General features: G+C 45.9%; 1 protein-coding gene across 3 annotated transcripts in view; it reads right to left on the bottom strand.

Annotated features, from left to right (window-relative positions):
- Window positions 1-6,419: 6,419 nt before the first annotated feature.
- Window positions 6,420-20,708, bottom strand: part of LOC148453573 (uncharacterized) — a 286,887-nt gene continuing 272,598 nt past the window's right edge. Inside the window, exon 10 of one of the 3 annotated variants that reach the window (XM_088461959.1) lies at window positions 6,420-7,221. In XM_088461959.1, coding sequence (XP_088318085.1) covers window positions 6,500-7,221 — 722 coding nt within the window. In that variant the 3' untranslated portion in view covers window positions 6,420-6,499. Of the gene's footprint in view, window positions 7,444-20,708 lie in introns of all 3 variants that reach the window. The other 2 variants (XM_088461958.1, XM_088461957.1) reach the window with 2 other exon arrangements.

Below are 20,708 nucleotides of genomic sequence, written 5' to 3'. Positions count from 1 at the left end.
GGTTATAAATCACACTTATGGTGCGTACACACGTAGAGATTTTGACCAACAATATCGCTGAACGACTTCCCTTGAAAAGGTGGCGGCCATTTTAAATCTCTGCATTTCTTGCTCTGTGGCTAGTTTGGTCTGGTTTATACCTGCTGAACGCTGTTGTATTGCTAATTTGCTCTTCTTTGTTCCTGGCTTGCCTGTATATTGTGCTATTACTATGGGTCCTATATGCCATCGGGTTATAGTCGCTGACGCAGGAGTCAGGCTTTTGTCTGAAAGGGAGGGATGAGAGGAGGAGAAGGCCTCATTCCTGTTGGACAATGGAGTGGCTGCTATGGAGAGATACCATGTCCCACATGCCTCTTCTGCTCAAGAATAACCCGGATGACTAGCGGAATTGCTTGTGGATGGACGAGGTGATATTCCAGGAGTTGTTGAAGCTTGTGGCCCCTGTCATCCAGAGGCAGGATACAATCATGCGGACGTCGATATCGGGTGAGGAGAGGCTGGTGGCTACCCTGAGCTTCCTAACCCTGGCTGATGTTAAATTTGGAACCTTAATGTCACCCCAGTCATTGGGCATCATCATCCCTGAGACCTGTAGGGCCATATACGGGTAAGGTAAAAAATATTTAAAGTATGCACTGTAATATATGTATTCAAAGAGACCCTATGGCCCGTATTAAATTAGACGTGAGAAGCCGAGATCCACAAAAAGTATCGCCGATCTCGGCTTTTCGCGTGGAGGAAACTTATGGCCGTATTCAATTCCAGACGCTTTTCGCATACATGGAAAGTCAATGCAATGGAATAGGCGAAAAAGATTCCGGGTGCAAAGGTTGGAAACCATTCAGCACCCCTGGGACAGCCCCCCAGAGGACAACTGTCAAAAAAATCAGGGAAAAACATAAGAACACCCCAAAACAGTACTTTGAAATTGGGGGCAAAAAAGTTCAAAGTGGGGGTACAAGCATAAAAAGTAGCGAAATGGACTTCTAGGGGGTCTGCAAGGACGGGTGAGGTGTTTTTAGGATTGCAGGTGCTTGTAACAGGTGCGTTTTGCAGTTGTTTACAAGTTCACTTTAGCAACTTTAAAATATGCTAGCACCCATTTTCATGTACCCCAAATGTGACAGGACTACTTGTTTTCTCCCAAAAATACTGCTTAATGCCATTCTTCATCACTTTTACAAGGACGCTAATAGTAAGAAATCATGAAATTTAAGTACCCAAAATAGCTTTATTAGGGCTATATTGATATATTGATCCCCAATGTTAGTGCATCTGTTTGGGGGGTTGAGGCTAATTTCCCCACTTCTGACAGCACTTTCCGCCTGTTTCACATTCGTCGGGTCCCGTTTTCGCGTGGTCTTGAATTGAATATGGCAAATAGCCACGATAAGATTTGCGTCCAAAACACGCAATGCTGGCGAAAAGTCCGGTATGCGATTATTTTTTGCGGGTGCAAAACTAATTGAATACGGCCCTATGAGTAATATTCAATTACTTGCGATAAGGCAAAATTTGCCACATTTGAAAGTCTCACCATTTGCTCTTTTTCGCCTATGTGTGTTTTTTCACCTTATTACATTCCGGGACCAATTCGCCTAAGCACAAAGTCAGTGCAATGTAATAGGCAAAAAAGATTCTCCATTCAATGTCATGTTTAAAAAATGCAAAATCTATATTTTGGGGTGCAGATGTTGGTCGACCACCTAGATCCCTTGGTACACCCGCTCAAATGACTAATCAGCCACAAAAATAGGAAAAAACAAACCTGAACACCCCAAAAAACTCATGACAAGTTCGGGGCAGAAAAGTACAAAGTGGGAGGTCAAAATTACAAATTTGCTAAATAGTCTTCTGGGGCGTCTGTAATGGGGGGCCAGGTCTTCTGGGGCATCTGTAATAGGGGGCCAGGTCTTCTGGGGCGGTTGTAATGGTGGTTCAGGTCTTCTGGGGCGGCTGTAATGGGGGGCCAGGTCTTCTGGGGTGGCTGTATTGGGGGGCCAGGTCTTCTGGGGCGGCTGTATTGGGGGGCCAGGTCTTCTGGGGCGGCTGTATTGGGGGGCCAGGTCTTCTGGGGCGGCTGTAATGGGGGGCCAGGTCTTCTGGGGCGGCTGTAATGGGGTGCCAGGCCTTCTGGGGTGGCTGTAATGGGGGGCCAGGTCTTCTGGGGTTACTGTAATGGGGGACCAGGTCTTCTGGGGCATCTGTAATGGAGGACCAGGTCTTCTGGGGCGTCTGTAATGGAGGGCCAGGTCTTCTGGGGTGGCTGTAATGGGGGGCCAGCTCTTCTGGGGTGGCTGTAATGGGGGGCCAGCTCTTCTGGGGTGGCTGTAATGGGTGCCAGGACTTCTGGGGTGGCTGTAATGGAGGGCCAGGTCTTCTGGGGTGGCTGTAATGGGGGGCCAGGTCTTCTGGGGTGGCTGTAATGGGGGGCCAGGTCTTCTGGGGCAGCTATAATGGGGGGCCAGGTCTTCTGGGGTGGCTGTAATGGGGAGCCAGGTCTTCTGGGGTGGCTGTAATGGGGGGCCAGGTCTTCTGGGGTGTCTGTACTAGGGGGCCAGGTCTTCTGGGGCAGCTGTAATGGGGGACCAGGTCTTCTGGGGCAGCTGTAATGGGGGGGCCAGGTCTTCTGGGGCAGCTGTAATGGGGGGCCAGGTATTCTGGGGTGGCTGCAATGGGGGGCCAGGTCTTCTGGGGCATCTGTAATGTGGGAGCAGGTCTTCTGGGGCAGCTGTAATGGGGGGCCAGGTCTTCTGGGGCAGCTGTAATGGGGACCAGGTCTTCTGGAGTGTCTAATGGGGGGCCAGGTCTTCTGGGGCGGCTGTAATGGGGGGCCAGGTCTTCTGGGGTGGCTGTAATGGGGGGCCAGGTCTTCTGGGGTGTCTGTACTGGGGGGGCCAGGTCTTCTGGGGCAGCTGTAATGGGGGGGCCAGGTCTTCTGGGTCGGCTGTAATGGGGGGGTCAGGTCTTCTGGGGCAGCTGTAATGGGGGGCCAGGTATTCTGGGGTGGCTGCAATGGAGGGCCAGGTCTTCTGGGGCATCTGTAATGGGGGGCCAGGTCTTCTGGGGTGGCTGTAATGGGGGGCCAGGTCTTCTGGGGCAGCTGTAATGGGGGGGCAGGTTTTTTTGGGTGTCTGTAATGGGGGGCCAGCTCTTCTGGGGTGGCTGTAATGGGGGAGGCAGGTCTTGGCATTGCAGGTGCATGTACCAGGGTGTTTTTTCACGCCTTTTAAAAGTTCACATTACACACATTAAACTATGCTACCATCCATTTTCAAATACCCCAAACTTGATGGGACTACTTTTATTCCACTAAAAATACTGTTTTCACTCTTTCTTCATCACTTTTTCAAAGATGCGTCTGCAGAGCATTTATCTCCGGTTAAGTAGGTTTTAAAAAAGGCTCCGATTGAAATAATCTGCATCCAGTGTACCCGTTTTCCAATCAGGAAGCCTCCATGGGTGTATAAAAGTTCACCCTGACTGTCACAGACCTGGCATTATTGGGGTGTTGGTCTGTAACTGTGCAAGGGGTCTTACATGGGATGTAGGCATTAACAAATCCCCAGTACAACCCACATTCTGCATTGTGAAAGGGGTCATCAGTCCTATAGAATGTCACAAACTGTACCAGAGACCTCCACCCCAGACCTTTACCTTCCTGTGCTTCTGTGCCATCGGCCTGCTCCTCCCGTGATTGCTAATGCGGGGCCTCCACTGGAGAAACGCCTGCAGCATCCCCGCTGTTGCCTGTGTCCCTCTGCTGCAGATCCATACACGCGCTGCGTGCCAGCTTTCACGCTTCCCGGGACCTGGGCACAGCCATCCTGGGCCAGGTCAGGTGATACTCGTGCATCCAGCCAGCAGCAGTCTCAAATTGCCTCAGCCAATCCGTTTCAGCCTGGTGCTATAAAAGACCCTGTAACACATGCTGGTTGTCAGTACAACAATATCCATTGCTGCAGCATGACCTGATGTTCCTGAGCTCCTGGTGTGAAACCTACAGTATGCTTCCCAGCACTACATAGCAAATCCAAGTTCTTCAGTTCAATCCACAGTACTATATAATGTAATAACGTGTTTCTCCGAAAATAAGCCCTGACAAAATCCCCATTTTGTCCAATCCCTGCGCTACACTAAAATGCCCCCAGCTCCGCCCCCTGCATGAAATGGAGGCCGCTGTTAAAGACTTAACAGTGGCATCCAATCACAGCTGCAGCGTCTCATCTCTCACAGTGAGCGCGCGGCAGCTGGCGTGCGTGGCAGCATCATTTACAGCAGCGCCGTGGAGGAGAGGAGAGAAGATTGGATCCACTTCTTCTGCAGGAAATGGAGGTGCAAGAAATCCAGGCCGAAAATTGGGGTATGGAAACTTATGATGATGTTGTTGAAGTAGATGACATGACCATTTTTGAATAAAGGTAGATTTTTTTTGTTCACACTTACCTGTTTATTGAAATTGCTGTCAATGTTAATTAAAATAAGCCCTATGGAGTTTTTTTGACCAAAAAAGAAATAAGACAGTGTCTTATTATCGGGGAAACATGGAAGGGACCCAGGGAGATAAATGTGATTACAGACATGCTCTCAGTATATGATGTGCAATCACACACACATGGAATGACAAATGAGAGTTACCTATGTCTATGTGTCACACTGTAATTATATAATACACTAGAGGGATATAGTGATTACAGACATGCTCTCAGTATATGATGTGCAATCACACACACATGGAATGACAAATGAGAGTTACCTGTGTCTATGTATCACACTGTAATGATATAATACATTAGAGGGAGATAAATGTGATTACAGACATGCTCTCAGTATATGATGTGCAATCACACACACATGGAATGACAAATGAGAGTTACCTATGTCTATGTGTCACACTGTAATTATATAATACACTAGAGGGATATAGTGATTACAGACATGCTCTCAGTATATGATGTGCAATCACACACACATGGAATGACAAATGAGAGTTACCTATGTCTATGTGTCACACTGTAATTATATAATACACTAGAGGGATATAGTGATTACAGACATGCTCTCAGTATATGATGTGCAATCACACACACATGGAATGACAAATGAGAGTTACCTATGTCTATGTGTCACACTGTAATTATATAATACACTAGAGGGATATAGTGATTACAGACATGCTCTCAGTATATGATGTGCAATCACACACACATGGAATGACAAATGAGAGTTACCTGTGTCTATGTGTCACACTGTAGTTATATAATACACTAGAGGGAGATAGTGATTACAGACATGCTCTCAGTATATGATGTGCAATCACACACACATGGAATGACAAATGAGAGTTACCTATGTCTATGTGTCACACTGTAATTATATAATACACTAGAGGGATATAGTGATTACAGACATGCTCTCAGTATATGATGTGCAATCACACACACATGGAATGACAAATGAGAGTTACCTGTGTCTATGTATCACACTGTAATGATATAATACATTAGAGGGAGATAAATGTGATTACAGACATGCTCTCAGTATATGATGTGCAATCACACACACATGGAATGACAAATGAGAGTTACCACTGTCTATGTGTCACACTGTAATTATATAATACACTAGAGGGATATAGTGATTACAGACATGCCCTCAGTATATGATGTGCAATCACACACACATGGAATGACAAATGTGTTACCTTTGTCTATGTGTCACACTGTAATGATATAATACACTAGAGGGATAGTGATTACGGTCAAATGAGAGTTACAAATACTCAATGAATGCATAAGCACTTTATTACAGGATAGCAGCATATATGGGATCAGCGTGTTATAAAACATATTACTTTTACAATCTTTATTGTTCACCATCTTAGACTCTAACTGATTTTAATTTGTCACTAAGCAAGGTTTCTAATAACTCAATAATAAAAGTTACATTTTATATATGATTCCTTCTATTTTTGTGCTGCATTATAGGACATTCCTTCTTCCTCTGTGTGTTATACTGTAATCTGGTATAATAGATGCCTCTATAATATTCATGCCTCTAATACAATTGTTGTGGCTCAGTAACTGATTCAGGCTCAGTGGCTCCACCTTCTCCTTATATTCTATATGATTTTAGATTTTAGCTCAATAAACCACAATTGGTGGGAAGCACCAGAGCAGAGAGTGACACTCCAGGTACGAAAGAGGAATTACACGGTTTGTGAAGGGTGTAGGGTGATAGCATGAACACTACGTATGGACTAGCAGCACTGCAATGACGCTGTCACTAGATGCCACCTATATGTTTTTTACTTGTTACTTAGACTCTATTCATTGTGTTTCCCCTACACACCTGGATTGTGCTCTGAGCAGCACTTAGGGTCCATGAATATCAGTTCACTGAAATTGTATTTCTCCTGTGTCGAGTTCTCTGATGTCTCAGAACATCTGATTTTTTCTTAAAAAATTTCCCGCAGTCAGAGCATGGAAATGGTTTCTCACTCGTGTGTTTTCTGATGTGTAACAAGAGCTGATTTCTGTGTAAAACATTTCCCACACTCAGCACATGGAAATGGCTTCTCTCCTGTGTGACGTCTCTGATGTGTGACAAGAGCTGATTTATGTGTAAAACATTTCCCACACTCAGCACATGGAAATGGCTTTTCTCCTGTGTGACGTCTATGATGTGTAACTAGATCTGATTTATATCGGAAACATTTCCCACACTCAGAACATGGAAATGGTTTCTCACCTGTGTGCCGTCTCTGATGTGTAACAAGAGATGATTTAAGTGTAAAACATTTCCCACACTCAGAGCATGGAAAAGGTTTCTCACCTGTGTGACTTCTCTGATGTGTAACAAGAGATGATTTCTGCGTAAACCATTTCCCACACTCAGAGCATGGAAAAGGTTTCTCACCTATGTGAGTTCTCTGATGTGTAACAAGAATTGATTTATATGTAAAACATTTCCCACACTCAGAGCATGTAAACGGCTTCTCACCGGTATGTATCATCTTATGTCTAACAAGAAATGATTTATGTGTAAAACCTTTCTCACACTCAGAACATGGAAATGGTTTCTCACCTGTGTGACTTCTCTGATGTATAACAAGATCTGATTTATGTTTAAAACATTTCCCACATTCAGAGCATGGAAATGGTTTCTCACCTGTGTGACTTCTCTGATGTGTGACAAGAATTGATTTATATATAAAACCTTTCCCACACTCAGAGCATGAAAATAGCTTCTCACCTGTGTGTCTTGTCTGATGTGTAACAAGAACTGATTTATATATAAAACATTTCCCACACTCAGAGCATGTAAATGGCTTCTCACCAGTATGTATCATCTTATGTCTGACAAGATGTGATTTCTGTGTAAAACATTTCCTACACTCAGAACATGGAAATGGTTTCTCACCTGTGTGACTTCTCTGATGTATAATAGAAACTGACTGACGTATAAAATGTTTACCAGAATCAGAACAAGATAATATTGTATCACCTTTATGAGCTGTACTGTGTGAAACAAGATCTGAATTATCAGGAGAATGTTCCTCATGATTAGAAGGATCAGATGATATATCCGCACTGTGAAGTGTTGGATGTATATTTAGGGTAATGGGGGTTTCTCCTGGAGAATCCTGTCTGATGTTCTTATCTTCTATTTTAAAATCTGGAGACACAATGAGATCTTCCTCTGGGGTATTCCTGTTTGTGAGCCCATCTACTGGAAACAAATGTATTAGAAAAGACATAATTATTAACATTGAGGAGCAAATGTTCTTGGATGTCTATGCGCTTTGTTATACTTAACATGTCTAAGACTGACCTAATTGTCTTCCCACTATCTGGAGTCCCCTCACCTCCCTCAATTTTACTATGCATCTACAACCTCACCATCTCTTATATCCCACAAGTCCACTGTCTTGGAGATATCCTTAACTCTGCCCTCTGCTTCAATTCCCACATTCAGTCCCTCTCCCACCCTTGCCGCTTTCAACTTCAAAATATCTCCAGGATCAGACCCTTTCTCACGCTGGAGGAAACTAAGACCCTCATCCATTCACTGTTCATCTCCAGACTGGACTACTGTAACCTCCTCCTATGTGGTCTCCTCAACACCTCTCTCTCTGCACTGTAACCTGTCCTCAATGCTGCTGCTCGTGTCATCTTCTACAAACTACTGCTTCTACCTCCCCTCTACTACAGGTTCTACACTGACTCCCCATTCCTTTCAGAACCAAATTCAAACTCTTCACATTGTAACCTCCTCCTATATGGCCTCCCCAACACCCATCTCTCATCACTCCAATCTGTCCTCAATGCTGCTGCCCGGCTCATTCTCTCCAAACCACAGCGTCTGCCTCCACTCTCCCACAGGTCCTACACTGGCTCCCCATCCCCTTCAGAACCAAATTCAAACTCCTCACACTCAACTATAAAGCCCTCACCCAATTGTCTCCAACTGCATCTCCCTTCATTCTCCCATCACCCAGTTTGCTCTGCCAATGCCGGACACCTTTCAATCCAAATCATTATATCCTCCAACTCCTACCTCGAAGACTTTGCCTGTGCTGCTCCCCACCGCTGGAACTCTCGCTCTCTCTCCAAAGCATCACACAGACTCTCAAAACCCACTACTTTACTAAAGCGTCCCTGCACGCGTTCTAACCCTCCTCTTTATGCTCCTCAGTCACTGTCTCTCCCCTTTTTGTGACCCATCTTTCTGCGTCTCCACTTATAGATTGTAAGCTGTAATGAGCAGGGCACTCTTGACTTTTGTGCTTTCGATTCCCTGACCTATACTCTCGCCTCCTCCTCAATACTAACAGCGGCATTGAACCATCGGGCTCAGCCAATGCTGCTTCTGTGGTTACTGTGACTGTATAAGCTGCAGTGTTGTTATAGCTGGTGTCCCATGTGCTACAATGTTATATTACTGTAAGTCTTTTGCACTATTCCCGTGTTACACTTGCAATATTTCTGTTTATATACTGCGTAAGGCAATGCAGACTCCATAAAAATAACGGTTAATAATACTATAACTGAGTCCACTAGGTTTAATTTTAATTTGCAAACTACTGTACAGCTACTTTATTACAATAATAAATGTACATACAGCAGATATGGCTCCTGCTGCACAGATAAAATACAACACTATAGGATTACCAAGCAGATGGCATGTGTGAGTATGGTTTTAGAGTGCAGGGAGGAGACTGGTCAGATCTCTGGGCTGGTAACACACAGTGCCATGATATGAGGGGAGAGCAGGAGTATAATAGGGACTGAAGGCTCCTGATGTATGAGATACACCAGAGAGTGTGGAGAGGAGACTGGTCAGATCTCTGGGCTGGTAACACACAGTGACATGATTTGAGGGGGAGAGAAGGAGTATAACAGGGGCTGATGGCTCCTGATGTATGAGATAAGGAGACTTAGGTCTTTCCTGTTAAGTCCTTTTTTTCGAAATCCCATAAGGGACACAGGGACTATGCTGGGGTATAGGCCGGCAGGTGGAGTCTGTGTACCTAAAAGTTATAATCTTTAGGAACGTGCAGCTCAGGCTCCTCCTCCCCTATAACCCACCCCTAGCCGAGGCAGACCAGTCAAGTTAGCAAGCCCAAGGCAGGAGCGGGAAGGAAGACCGGCACACAGAAAGACACAAACACCCAAAGGGACAGGGAATCCAGAATATGAGGAAAAAACCCCACCAGTCAGGTGTGTGAGAATGGGCGCATGTTGTCCACTATAGAGTTTGAAGAAAAGGACTTAACAAGTAAGACATAAGTCTCCTTTTCGTCTTCACTTGTCCATAGTAGGACAGAGGGACTATGCTGGGGACGTCCCAAAGTAAAACCCCCTAAGAGAGGGGACTCTTCAGAACTGCACTGAGTAAGCATCACCCAAAGGCCGCAGATAAACGTGTGAACATAAGACCACGTGGCCACCTTGCAAAGCTATTCCACAGAGGCACCAACTGATCTTGTTTGAATGAACAATCAACACGACAGAGGGCCAGAGGATTTAGCAAAGCCACCTGGCTATGGTCTGTTTTGTAGGCTTGTGGAAACCTTAGAGAATGTAAAGGGAATCAGACTTCCAGATATCCCTGGTAAATGCAGAGGGCCCTCTCAACATCTAAAGAGGCCTAATCTGCCGAATCGTCCAGAGAATGAAAAGCTTGGACCACAATCTCCTGATTGACTTGGAATCTGGAAACCACCTACGGAAGGAAGCCAAGTCAAGTCTGAAGTATGGCCCGGTCCAAATGAAAGATCAGAAAAAGAGAGCGACATGACAGATCGCTCAAGTCCGACACTCTCCGAAGCAATAGCCAGAAAGAAAATAGTTTTCCATGTGAGCCAACGAAGGCCCAACGAATCCAAAGGCTTCAAAGGAGGTGACTGAAGAGCCCAAAGCACCAGGGACAAGTCCCACTGAGCCACCGGAGAAACAAAGGGAGGATGCACGTGCAGAACTCCCTGAAAGAAAGTACAAACATCCGGCATCAAGGAAATATGTCTCTGAAAGAGAAGTGAAAGGATCTGGGATTAAAACCTCTGGAAGAACACCAAAAGAAGTAAGAGCGCCAAATCCGATGTTAAACTTTGGCGGTAGAAGGTTTCCACACATTTAACATGGTGCAAATGACTGACCGCAAAAAACATTTAGCTCTCAAGACGGATGTCTTAAGAACCACCACGTCAAAGCGAGGCGAGTCAGATCCGGGTGGAAGCACGGGCTCTGAGACAGAAGATCCCGCCGTGGCGGAAGATGTTGCTGGGCATTGATGGAGAGGTTTAAAAGATCTTAATACCAAGCCCTCCGTGGTCAATCAGGAGCTACCAGAATCACGGTGCCACCTTCCAAATTGAGTTTGCGGATAACCCTCGACAGAAGTGAGATCGGAGGAAATACGTACATGAGATTGAAAGTCCATGCAACCGCCAAGGCGACCACCAGAAGAGCCCAGGTCTCTGGTGCGAGAGCCTTACTTTGTGGTTGAACAGAGACACCGTCAGATTGACTTCTGGCAGGCCCCAACGATGAACTAGAAGCTGAAAGACGTACGGATGAAGGACCCACTCGCAGGAGAGGACGTCTTGGTGACGTGGAAAGTCCTTCCCAATTCTGGAACCCCCGGAAAGAAAACTGCAGAGCCAGAACACGATATTGCGCACAACAGAGAATGCGACTGACCTCTTTCATGGCACTGCGACTGCTGCCCTGATGGTTTATGTAAGCGATGGCTGTCGCGTTGTCTGATTGTACCTGGACTGGGCGATGCTGAAGGAATTGCTGAGCCTGACAGAGAACCCTGAAGGCAACTCGAAGTTCCAGGACATTGATCGGGAGACTGCTCTCCTGAGTCGTCCATCGATCCTGGAAGGACTGCTGGCAGGTTACAGCTCCCCACATGTGAAGACTGGCATCCGTGGCGAGAAAGACCCAGTCCAGAATTCAGAAGCAACGACCCCTGTCCAAGTGGGAGCTCTGGAGCGCCAAGCATTCCGAGATAAGATGATTGTCTGCAGCTTGATCTGCAGATGGGATCCATTCCAATGAGTCTGAATCTCCACAAGGAGAGGCCGTGAGTGAAACTGGGGGTACTCCACCATGTCGAAGGTGGAGACCAGAGATCCCAGAATCCGCGGGCAGGTGTGAATTGACACACGGCGATGAAATAAGAACCCTTGAAATCAGGGCCTGATTCAGAGCCGCTCGCTCTGACAGAGTGCTCGCTCTGAATCAGGGCTGGGCTTTTTTTTTCTGGAGCGGCCTCTTGGCCGCTAGCATAGCTGTGGGTGACCACCCACAGCTATTGCGAACGGCCATGATGATGGTCACGATGGTCAAGACCATCGCGACCATCGGGCTTGCGCCGAGAACCTTGTGGTAGGGTCTTGTGGCCGCAAGCCCAAGAGAGATTTCAGCTCTAACAGACCCGGAATCTCTCCACTGACATCACTCGTATTGTCAGTGGGGCCGCCCCCAAACGGCAGGCGTTCTCATGGGAATGCCTCCGTTTGGGCAGCCACCCCCTGGCCCGCCCACCAAAGGGGGCGAGCTGTCACTCATCATCGACAGTTCGCCCCCTTTGGTGCGACACCCGGAGCGACGGATTGCCTGTCGCTAGCCGGGTCTCGTGCATGCACACGACGTTGTGCGCATGCGCTGTGGGCCACCATCGACCCGGTTGCAAGCGCTCAGCACTTGCGACCGGGTCTGAATCAGGCCCTCTGTCCTGTAGATCTTGAATCTTGTCCACTGGGAGAAACACTCTCTGAACCCGTGAATCCAACAGAGCCCCAAGGTGGAGCATCTCCTGGGCCGGAGTCAGGGAGGACTTCTTCCAATTGTTGACTCACCCCGTGTGACCGTAGAAGATCTATTGTGAGGAGAAGGTGCTCATTGAGCATATCCAGAGATCTGGCCAAGATAAGTATATCATCCAGGTAAGGGAGAATTCTGATACCCTTGCGCCGCAAGTGAGATGCCATGACTTTCGTGAACACGAGGAGGCGTGGAAAGACCAAAGGGCAAGGCCCAAAACTGGTAGTGCTCCTCTTTGACTGCAAACTGGAGGAAACGCTGGTGACTGAGTCGGATAGGGACACGTAAATAAGCAGCCTGTACATCTAAGGAGGACATGAAATACCCCGGTTCCAAGGCCAAAATGATGGAGAGCAAAGATTCCATAAAGAACTTGGGAATCCATAAATATTTGTTGAGGGATTTGAGGTTGAGAATTGGGAGGAAGCGAATTGACTCCTGCAGTGCTTTTGATTTTTCCGGACTTCCCAGGTCTGTGGTAAATAAACGTGCCCGCCTCCTAAGAGTCAGGGAGTAGCCCTGTGAGCCTATTCCATGATCTCAGGCAACCAGACATCTGAGAAAAGCAAAAGCTAGACTCCCGTACTGGGGTCTCCCAGGGAGAGGCCTGCCCTGTCAATCGGTAGGCTTGTCAGCTGGTTTGGCAGTATCTGGTAGGCCAGTACTGCTTGCTTCTAGGCTTGAGCGGAAGAATTCAGGGACCTAGAAAAAGACTGCCCCTTGGCTTTCCCTTGTGGGCAAAAGGAGGACACTCTAGTTCTAGGGGCTGCTGAAGGTAGAAATGCTGTCTACCTTCAGCCCGCCATCGTGGCGCCTATTTTATCTTATTCTGGCCCAAATAGAATGAAATAAGGAAGGGCCTCAAGGACTTTATTAGAGTCCAAGTCAGCACACCAGGAGTGCAGCGAGAGGGCCCTTCTGGCCAACACAGAAGCTGACACATTGGAAGTTAAGATGCCGGTGTCAAGAGCCACTTCATCCTTTCTCGGAAGCAGCCTGCTTGATATGTGCCACCAGAAGTAATAGCTGGTTGCCATGGGCCGGAACGTAAGGCCCTCCTCAAGGGCATCCGGCCAAGTGCCGATCACCTTAGCCACCCACGCAGATGCCATGGCCAGATGTGCGATAGCACCTGCATGTGCATAAATTCCCTTAAGGAAATTTTCCAACTTCGTGTCCCTTGGATCCTTGAGGGTATTTGAAATAGGAAGGGTAGAAGTCTTGATAAGACAGGCAATGTGCCAGTCCATAGGAGGAGGAGACTCCCATTTCCTACGCTCCTTGGCAGGGAGCGGGTAAAAGGATGCAATGCACTTGGAGACCTGCAACCACATGTTAGAAGCAGTCCAAGCCTCCATTAGTAGTACCTAAAGCTGTTCAGATTCAGGAAACTCAACTGAGACTTATTTTTGACGTTTGAAAACTGGCGCCTTGGGTCTAGGAGACGGGTCCTCATCCTCAATAGAAAGAACCAATCTGACTGCCCTAACCAAGGCAACAATATCTACTTGAGCGAGAGGCTCCTCCTGAACAGACAAGGTCTCATCCTCAGAGGCACCGGAACAATCCTAATCCTGATCCGAGGAGAGTTCCGAATCAGAAACCTCAACTGCCTGGGGGACAGGGCTCTCACGTCTGGACGTTCTGCATCCAGAAGTAGGATCCCTATCCAGCATTTGCTGAAAGGAGGCAGACACCTGTGCTAAGCCCTGCACTGATTGTGAGAAGGCACAGGTAGCTGCAAATAAGGCTGCCTAATAGGGGCGGCTTGGATCCCCATAGTAGGAAGGAGTGTGTGGAGGAGACTGGTCAGATCTCTGGGCTGGTAACACACAGTGACATGATGTGAGGTGGAGAGCAGGAGTATAATGATGGCAGATGGCTCCTGACTCCCCCACTGTGGAGAAACAATTTACTAAGGAATTTCTACTGTCAAAGGAGGGTGTAGGATAAGAGATTGCTATAGTGACTGAACAGAGAATATGTGACTCTTTTCTGTAACAAGTGTTTATTACTCACCTGTGCTGATATCTGTAGGGATTTCCTCCTTCTTACACTGCTGATCACCCCTCACATACGTCTCTTCTTCTCCCTCTGTATCTTCTGCCTTCTTATCAGTCACATACATCTCTTCTTCTCCCTCTATATCTTCTGCCTTCATATCAGTCACATACGTCTCTTCTTCTCCCTCTATATCTTCTGCCTTCATATCAGTCACAAACGTCTCTTCTTCTCCCTCTATATCTTCTGCCTTCATATCAGTCACATACGTCTCTTCTTCTCCCTCTATATCTTCTGCCTTCATATCAGTCACATACGTCTCTTCTTCTCCCTCTATATCTTCTGTCTTCATATCAGTCACACACGTCTCTTCTTCTCCCTCTGTATCTTCTGCCTTAATATCAGCAAGATCTACACTCTACATGACGCATAAAATAATCAAGTCTAATTTAATTAAGAATAAACAGTTAAATATTAGTGTATAATACACACACAAATTCTCTATAGATCATATAGTGAGCCATTTTAGTATTTTGTGAGACCCTAAATCCTATTTACCTGATGCTCCTGTGGGGTCCTGTGATTCTCCTCTGTACAGTGCTGGGAACACAGAGGGCGGGGACATCTCTCTGGGGTATTTCTGTTACTGGGTCCATCTGCAGGAGACACACAGTGACTGAGTACAGTGTATATATGTGCTTACCAGGAGATGTGTGATATAGGGGGCCCCATACCTGCTCTCCCCGGTACAATAAATGAGTCTCCTCTTACCCAGTGATGTGAGAGGCTGGTGATTCTCCATTATCACATTCTTGTACAGATCCTTGTGTGCCTCCATATATTCGCCCTCCTGCATGGAGATATGGACAGTGACATCCCGACACCTTATAGGAACCTGACTCACACAATGTTACAGTCATTGCCGACACATCCCCTGGTTATACTGTAATGTATTATTACTTGTTACAGTGACACTCCCAGATCCCCTCACCTCCCCAGTCATGTCCCTGTATTATTACTATAGATATAAGTGATGTCACTGTGACACTCCCAGACCCTCTCACCTCCCCAGTCATGTCTCTGTATTATTACTATAGATATAAGTGATGTCACTGTGACACTCCCAGACCCTCTCACCTCCCCAGTCATGTCTCTGTATTATTACTATAGATATAAGTGATGTCACTGTGACACGCTCAGACCCTCTCACCTCCCCAGTCATGTCCCTGTATTAATATAGAAATGATGCCACTCCCAGATCCCTTGACCTCCCCAGTATTGTGGAGTATGATGGGAAAGGGGAATGGTATAAGACCTGATCACTGGCATGAAACCTCTTAATTAGTAAAAGGTATGTGCAGAGATAGTAGTGGTGGATACATATGATACCATTATAAAAAATTAACACAATATTAATTCAAAATTAGTACACAGAGGTGCTCCTATGAGAGTAATATAGAGTACACAGAGGTGCTCCCATGAGAGTAACAGAGTACACAGAGGTGCTCCCATGAGAGTAATATAGAGTACACAGGGGTGCTCCCATGAGGGTGCTCCCGTGAGAGTAATATAGAGTACACAGAGGTGCTCCCATGAGAGTAATATAGAGTTCACAGAGGTGATCCCATGAGAGTAATATAGAGTACACAGAGGTGCTCCCATGAGAGTAATATAGAGTACACAGAGGTGCTCCCATGAGAGTAAAATAGAGTACACAGAGGTGCTCCCATGAGAGTAAAATAGAGTACACAGAAGTGCTCCCATTAGAGTATACAGAGGTGCTCCCATGAGAATAATATAGAGTACACAGAGGTGCTCCCATGAGAGTAATATAGAGTATACAGAGGTGCTCCCATGAGAGTAATATAGAGTATACAGAGGTGCTCCCATGAGAGTAACATAGAGTACACAGAGGTGCTCCCATGAGAGTAATATAGAGTACACAGGGGTGCTCCCATGAGGGTGCTCCCGTGAGAGTAATATAGAGTACACAGAGGTGCTCCCATGAGAGTAATATAGAGTACACAGAGGTGATCCCATGAGAGTAATATAGAGTACACAGAGGTGCTCCCATGAGAGTAATATAGAGTACACAGAGGTGATCCCATGAGAGTAATATAGAGTAAACAGAGGTGCTCCCATGAGAGTAATATAGAGTATACAGAGGTGCTCCCGTGAGAGTAATATAGAGTACACAGAGTTGCTCCCGTGAGAGTAATATAGAGTACACAGAGTTGCTCCCGTGAGAGTAATATAGAGTATACAGAGGTGCTCCCATGAGAGTAATATAGAGTACACAGAGGTGCTCCCGTGAGAGTAATATAGAGTACACAGAGGAGCTCCCGTGAGAGTAATATAGAGTACACAGGGGTGCTCCCGTGAGAGTAATATAGAGTACACAGGGGTGCTCCCGTGAGAGTAATATAGAGTATACAGAGGTGCTCCCATGAGAGTAATATAGTGTACACAGAGGTGCTCCCATGAGAGTAATATAGAGTACACGGAGGTGCTCCCATGAGAGTAATATAGAGTATACAGAGGTGCTCCTGTGAGAGTAATATAGAGTATACAGAGGTGATCCCGTGAGAGTAATATAGAGTACACAGAGGAGCTCCCATGAGAGTAATATAGAGTACACAGAGGTGCTCCCATGAGAGTAATATAGAGTATACAGAGGTGCTCCCGTGAGAGTAATATAGAGTATACAGAGGTGCTCCCATGAGAGTAATATAGAGTATAGAGAGGTGCTCCCATGAGAGTAATATAGAGTATACAGAAGTGCTCCCATGAGAGTAATATAGAGTACACAGAGGTGCTCCCATGAGAGTAATCCAACACATGAAATCAGTACATTTCGATATATGCTAAAACTTAACTTTTAATTAAATATATCAAAGATAAAAAGGAAGAGCTCACATATAATGCAATAGGACAAAACCACACAAACAAATCATATTATTTTTCTCCTTTCAGGAGTTATGGACCTGGGCAGAGACGGCTCACTCTTATCTCACTGTGTAGCACAGGCAGACATACTTCCAGCAGCAGCACCCCAGCCCTGTGTCCTCTTTTATTCCCTTCCTCCACTTTCCTGCAGCTTACATTTCTGAAACTGTTATACCCCTTTTACACCAAAATCCCGGGTCCGACCCTGGAATTTGAACACTGGTCAATCCCGGGTCGAACTCGGCTTCAGACCCCGTTTACACTGCAATTCGACTCGGGTTATTCCCGGGTTTGCCCCATTTACACTGAACCCGGGTAATCCCTGCTTTTCTCTATAGAAGTCATTAAAAATGGTCTGTTTTAAGGTCTGACAAAGATGGTCACAAAAGGCAACAAAAGAGAGGGGTGGGGACTGCTTATAGCATTGCTACAGGCTGCAGTTGTGGCTGCTGGTCAGGCTGTGGGTGCAGGCTATGTGCAGGAGGTTAGGCAGGCAAGTAATGGCTGCGTGTGCGTCTCTCTGCAGGGCCCTGACAAATGACATCTGCCAGCGCCCCAGAAGCTCCAATCAGCTAATAGCAGAAAGTAGCCGGGTAAAATAATCCGGGTAGCACCCGTTCACACTGCTGCATGACACGGGAACAACCCGTGTTCAACCCTGCTCTCAACCCGAGTAAGATTCCCGGGTAAATCAACCCGGGAAATTTTTCTGGAAGCCGTTCACACAGAGCCTCAACCCGGATTGACCCGGCAATAACCCGGGTTATTCGGTTGCTGTAAAAGGGGTATTATTTAGCCTGGGACTACAGATTGTCTGATTGTAATACTATGTAACAAGCAGATGCTGGGAGGATCGCTGAAAAGCAGATATCACTTACTTTCTTCTATGCCCCTCTGTACGCTCAGCAAGCCCGCACACATATTATTCACTGCATCTGTACATAATATGTAGCAGCCACTTGTCTATGCGTGGTGACTAGGGGCAATTTACTTCTGAATCCAATTATCATGGATCTGATCATACTGAACTCTGGGCCTGATTCAGACCCGCTCGCAAGCGGGTCGATGGTGCCCTAGTGCGCATGCGCACGACGGAGGGAGCTCCGCCGTGCGCATGCGCGAGTCCCGCATAGCGACGGCCAAGCCGTTGTTATGGGTCTCGCACCAAAGAGGGCGTGCTGTCGATGGTGAGTGACAGCATGCCCCCTTTGGTGGGCGTGCCGGGGGTGTTGCTGCCCAGACGGAGGCGTTCCCATGGGAACGCCTACCGTCTGGGTCCGGCCCCACTGACATCACTAGTGATGTCAGTGGGAGTCCTTTTGGCTCTGATAGAGCCAAAATCACTCCAGGGCTTGTGGCCGCGAGATCCTACCGCAGGGTCTCGTCGCAAGCCCGATGGTCGCGATGGTCTTGACCATCGGGACCATCTTTTTGGCCGCTCGCATATGCTGTGGATGGTCACCCACAGCTATGCGAGCGGCCAGGAGGCCGCTCCAATTTTAGGTAGGAGGGCCCTGATTCAGAGCGAGCGCTCTGGTCAGAGCGTCCGGCTCTGAATCAGGCCCTCTGTCCAAATGCAGGCTTAATTGTGTATACAAAAGCATGATTCACACTACTGACTGCCAAAGGATTTATATATGCCTTTATCTCAGTGCTAATTGTATACTGATTATATGCTATAGGTAACAAGCTCTTATTTGATCATTACATAATTTTCATTATTGAATTAGTACTAAGTCTCATTTTTTTAACCCAGTACTGAATCACATTGATCCTCAAATACCCTTACAGCTTATTACTTTATACAGGATTATGGTTGCTCTATATCACATACTGCCTTAATTTTGTTGTATACTAAAATTGTTCTTAGATTTACATACATTATATATTGCATTATGAAGATGACAATCATCTTTTTGAAGACCATGGAAATTAATGAGCTGCTATCTACGTTTGGTGTTGCCGTGGTGACTGCTGCTTACTTTCATTATTTCCTTTGGAATTTGATATAACTGTATCCTATATATTTTGGCCAGGGGATAGTATTGCATTATTTCTAAAGAAATTGATTATTTTTGCATACACCTTGATTGACTATATAATGTTTGCCAACAGTTCCCGATTGGATTTAATATGATTCTTATCATATGCATAAATCTGTGGTTATTTACAGTATACATCTGATGAGTCTGAATCAGGCCCTATATATGTATTATTTCAACAATTATGGGACCAAAAAATATACCACTTATTTGTACCATTATTTGTTTGTGTGTTGTTGTTCTATTGCATTATATGTGAGCTCTTTCTTTTTATCTTTGATATATTTCATTAAAAGTTAAGTTTTAATATATATTGAAATTTACTGATTTCATGTGTTTGATTAGTGCCCCACAAAGGAGAGTACTGTCTCTTTCTCCATACTCTGTATACTCTATTTTACTCTCATGTGTACTCCCCAGTATTGTCCCTGCATTATTACTATAGATAGAAATGATGTCACTGTGACACTATATGGAATATTTCGAAATACTGAATATTTTTTGCATGACTGAGATAGTGAAACCTTTACTTTCTGATGGTCCAATGTACACAAACTTTGTTTAAGGCACAAAATTATAAAAAATATAGTATACAATAATAAGGTGTATATGAAACATAAATTAATTTCATGTATGTACACAAACTTTTTTTGATACACAAAATTATTTAAAGTATTGTTTCAAATTACCTACAGGCTGTGTGTATACGGTGTATAGAAAACATAAATGTATTCTGTGTTTAAATTTGGGTCTCATTCCCAAAATATTTCATTATAGTATACACATATTCCAAAATACGGAATATCGCCATATCCAAAATACCCTATCCAAAGCATTTTGGATATGGGAGGCTCGACCTGTATTACCAGTGCTAATTTGGTAGAAAATGTGTAGGTGGGGAGTAGCAGGACCTAAAATTGGGGTGGGGCATCAGCTGGTGTGTAACAAATTTTTATTTTTTAAATGTGAAAGTTTGGGCTGTGGGTAGGGAGCTCTGGACCAAGCTGGCATGCAGGGAAGGGAGGGCTGGACTAAGAGGAAGTGCAGAACAGGGTGGGCTGGATCTATTGGGGACACAAGGATGTCTAGACATGGTGTGCGGGTGGCAAAGGGAAGGAACTCTTTGGCGTGAATGACAGGCATTATGTTTGGCGGAAACCAGGCACCACTCATCACCAGGCCAATACCATCCCTACAGTGAAGAATGGTGGTGGTGCTGTGGGGATGTTTTTCAGTGGCAGGAACTGGGAGACTAGTCAGGATAGAGAGAAAGATGAATGCAGCAATGTACAGAGACATCCTGGATGAAAACCTGCTCCAGAGCACTCTTAACATCAGACTGGGGCGACTGTTCATCTTTCAGCAGAACAACGACCCT

This window comes from Taudactylus pleione, unplaced genomic scaffold (genome assembly GCF_031769625.1).
Source record: "Taudactylus pleione unplaced genomic scaffold, aTauple2 ptg001127l, whole genome shotgun sequence".
Taxonomy (NCBI): Eukaryota; Metazoa; Chordata; class Amphibia; order Anura; family Myobatrachidae; genus Taudactylus; species Taudactylus pleione.
This window is presented reverse-complemented; position numbering and strand designations above follow the sequence as displayed.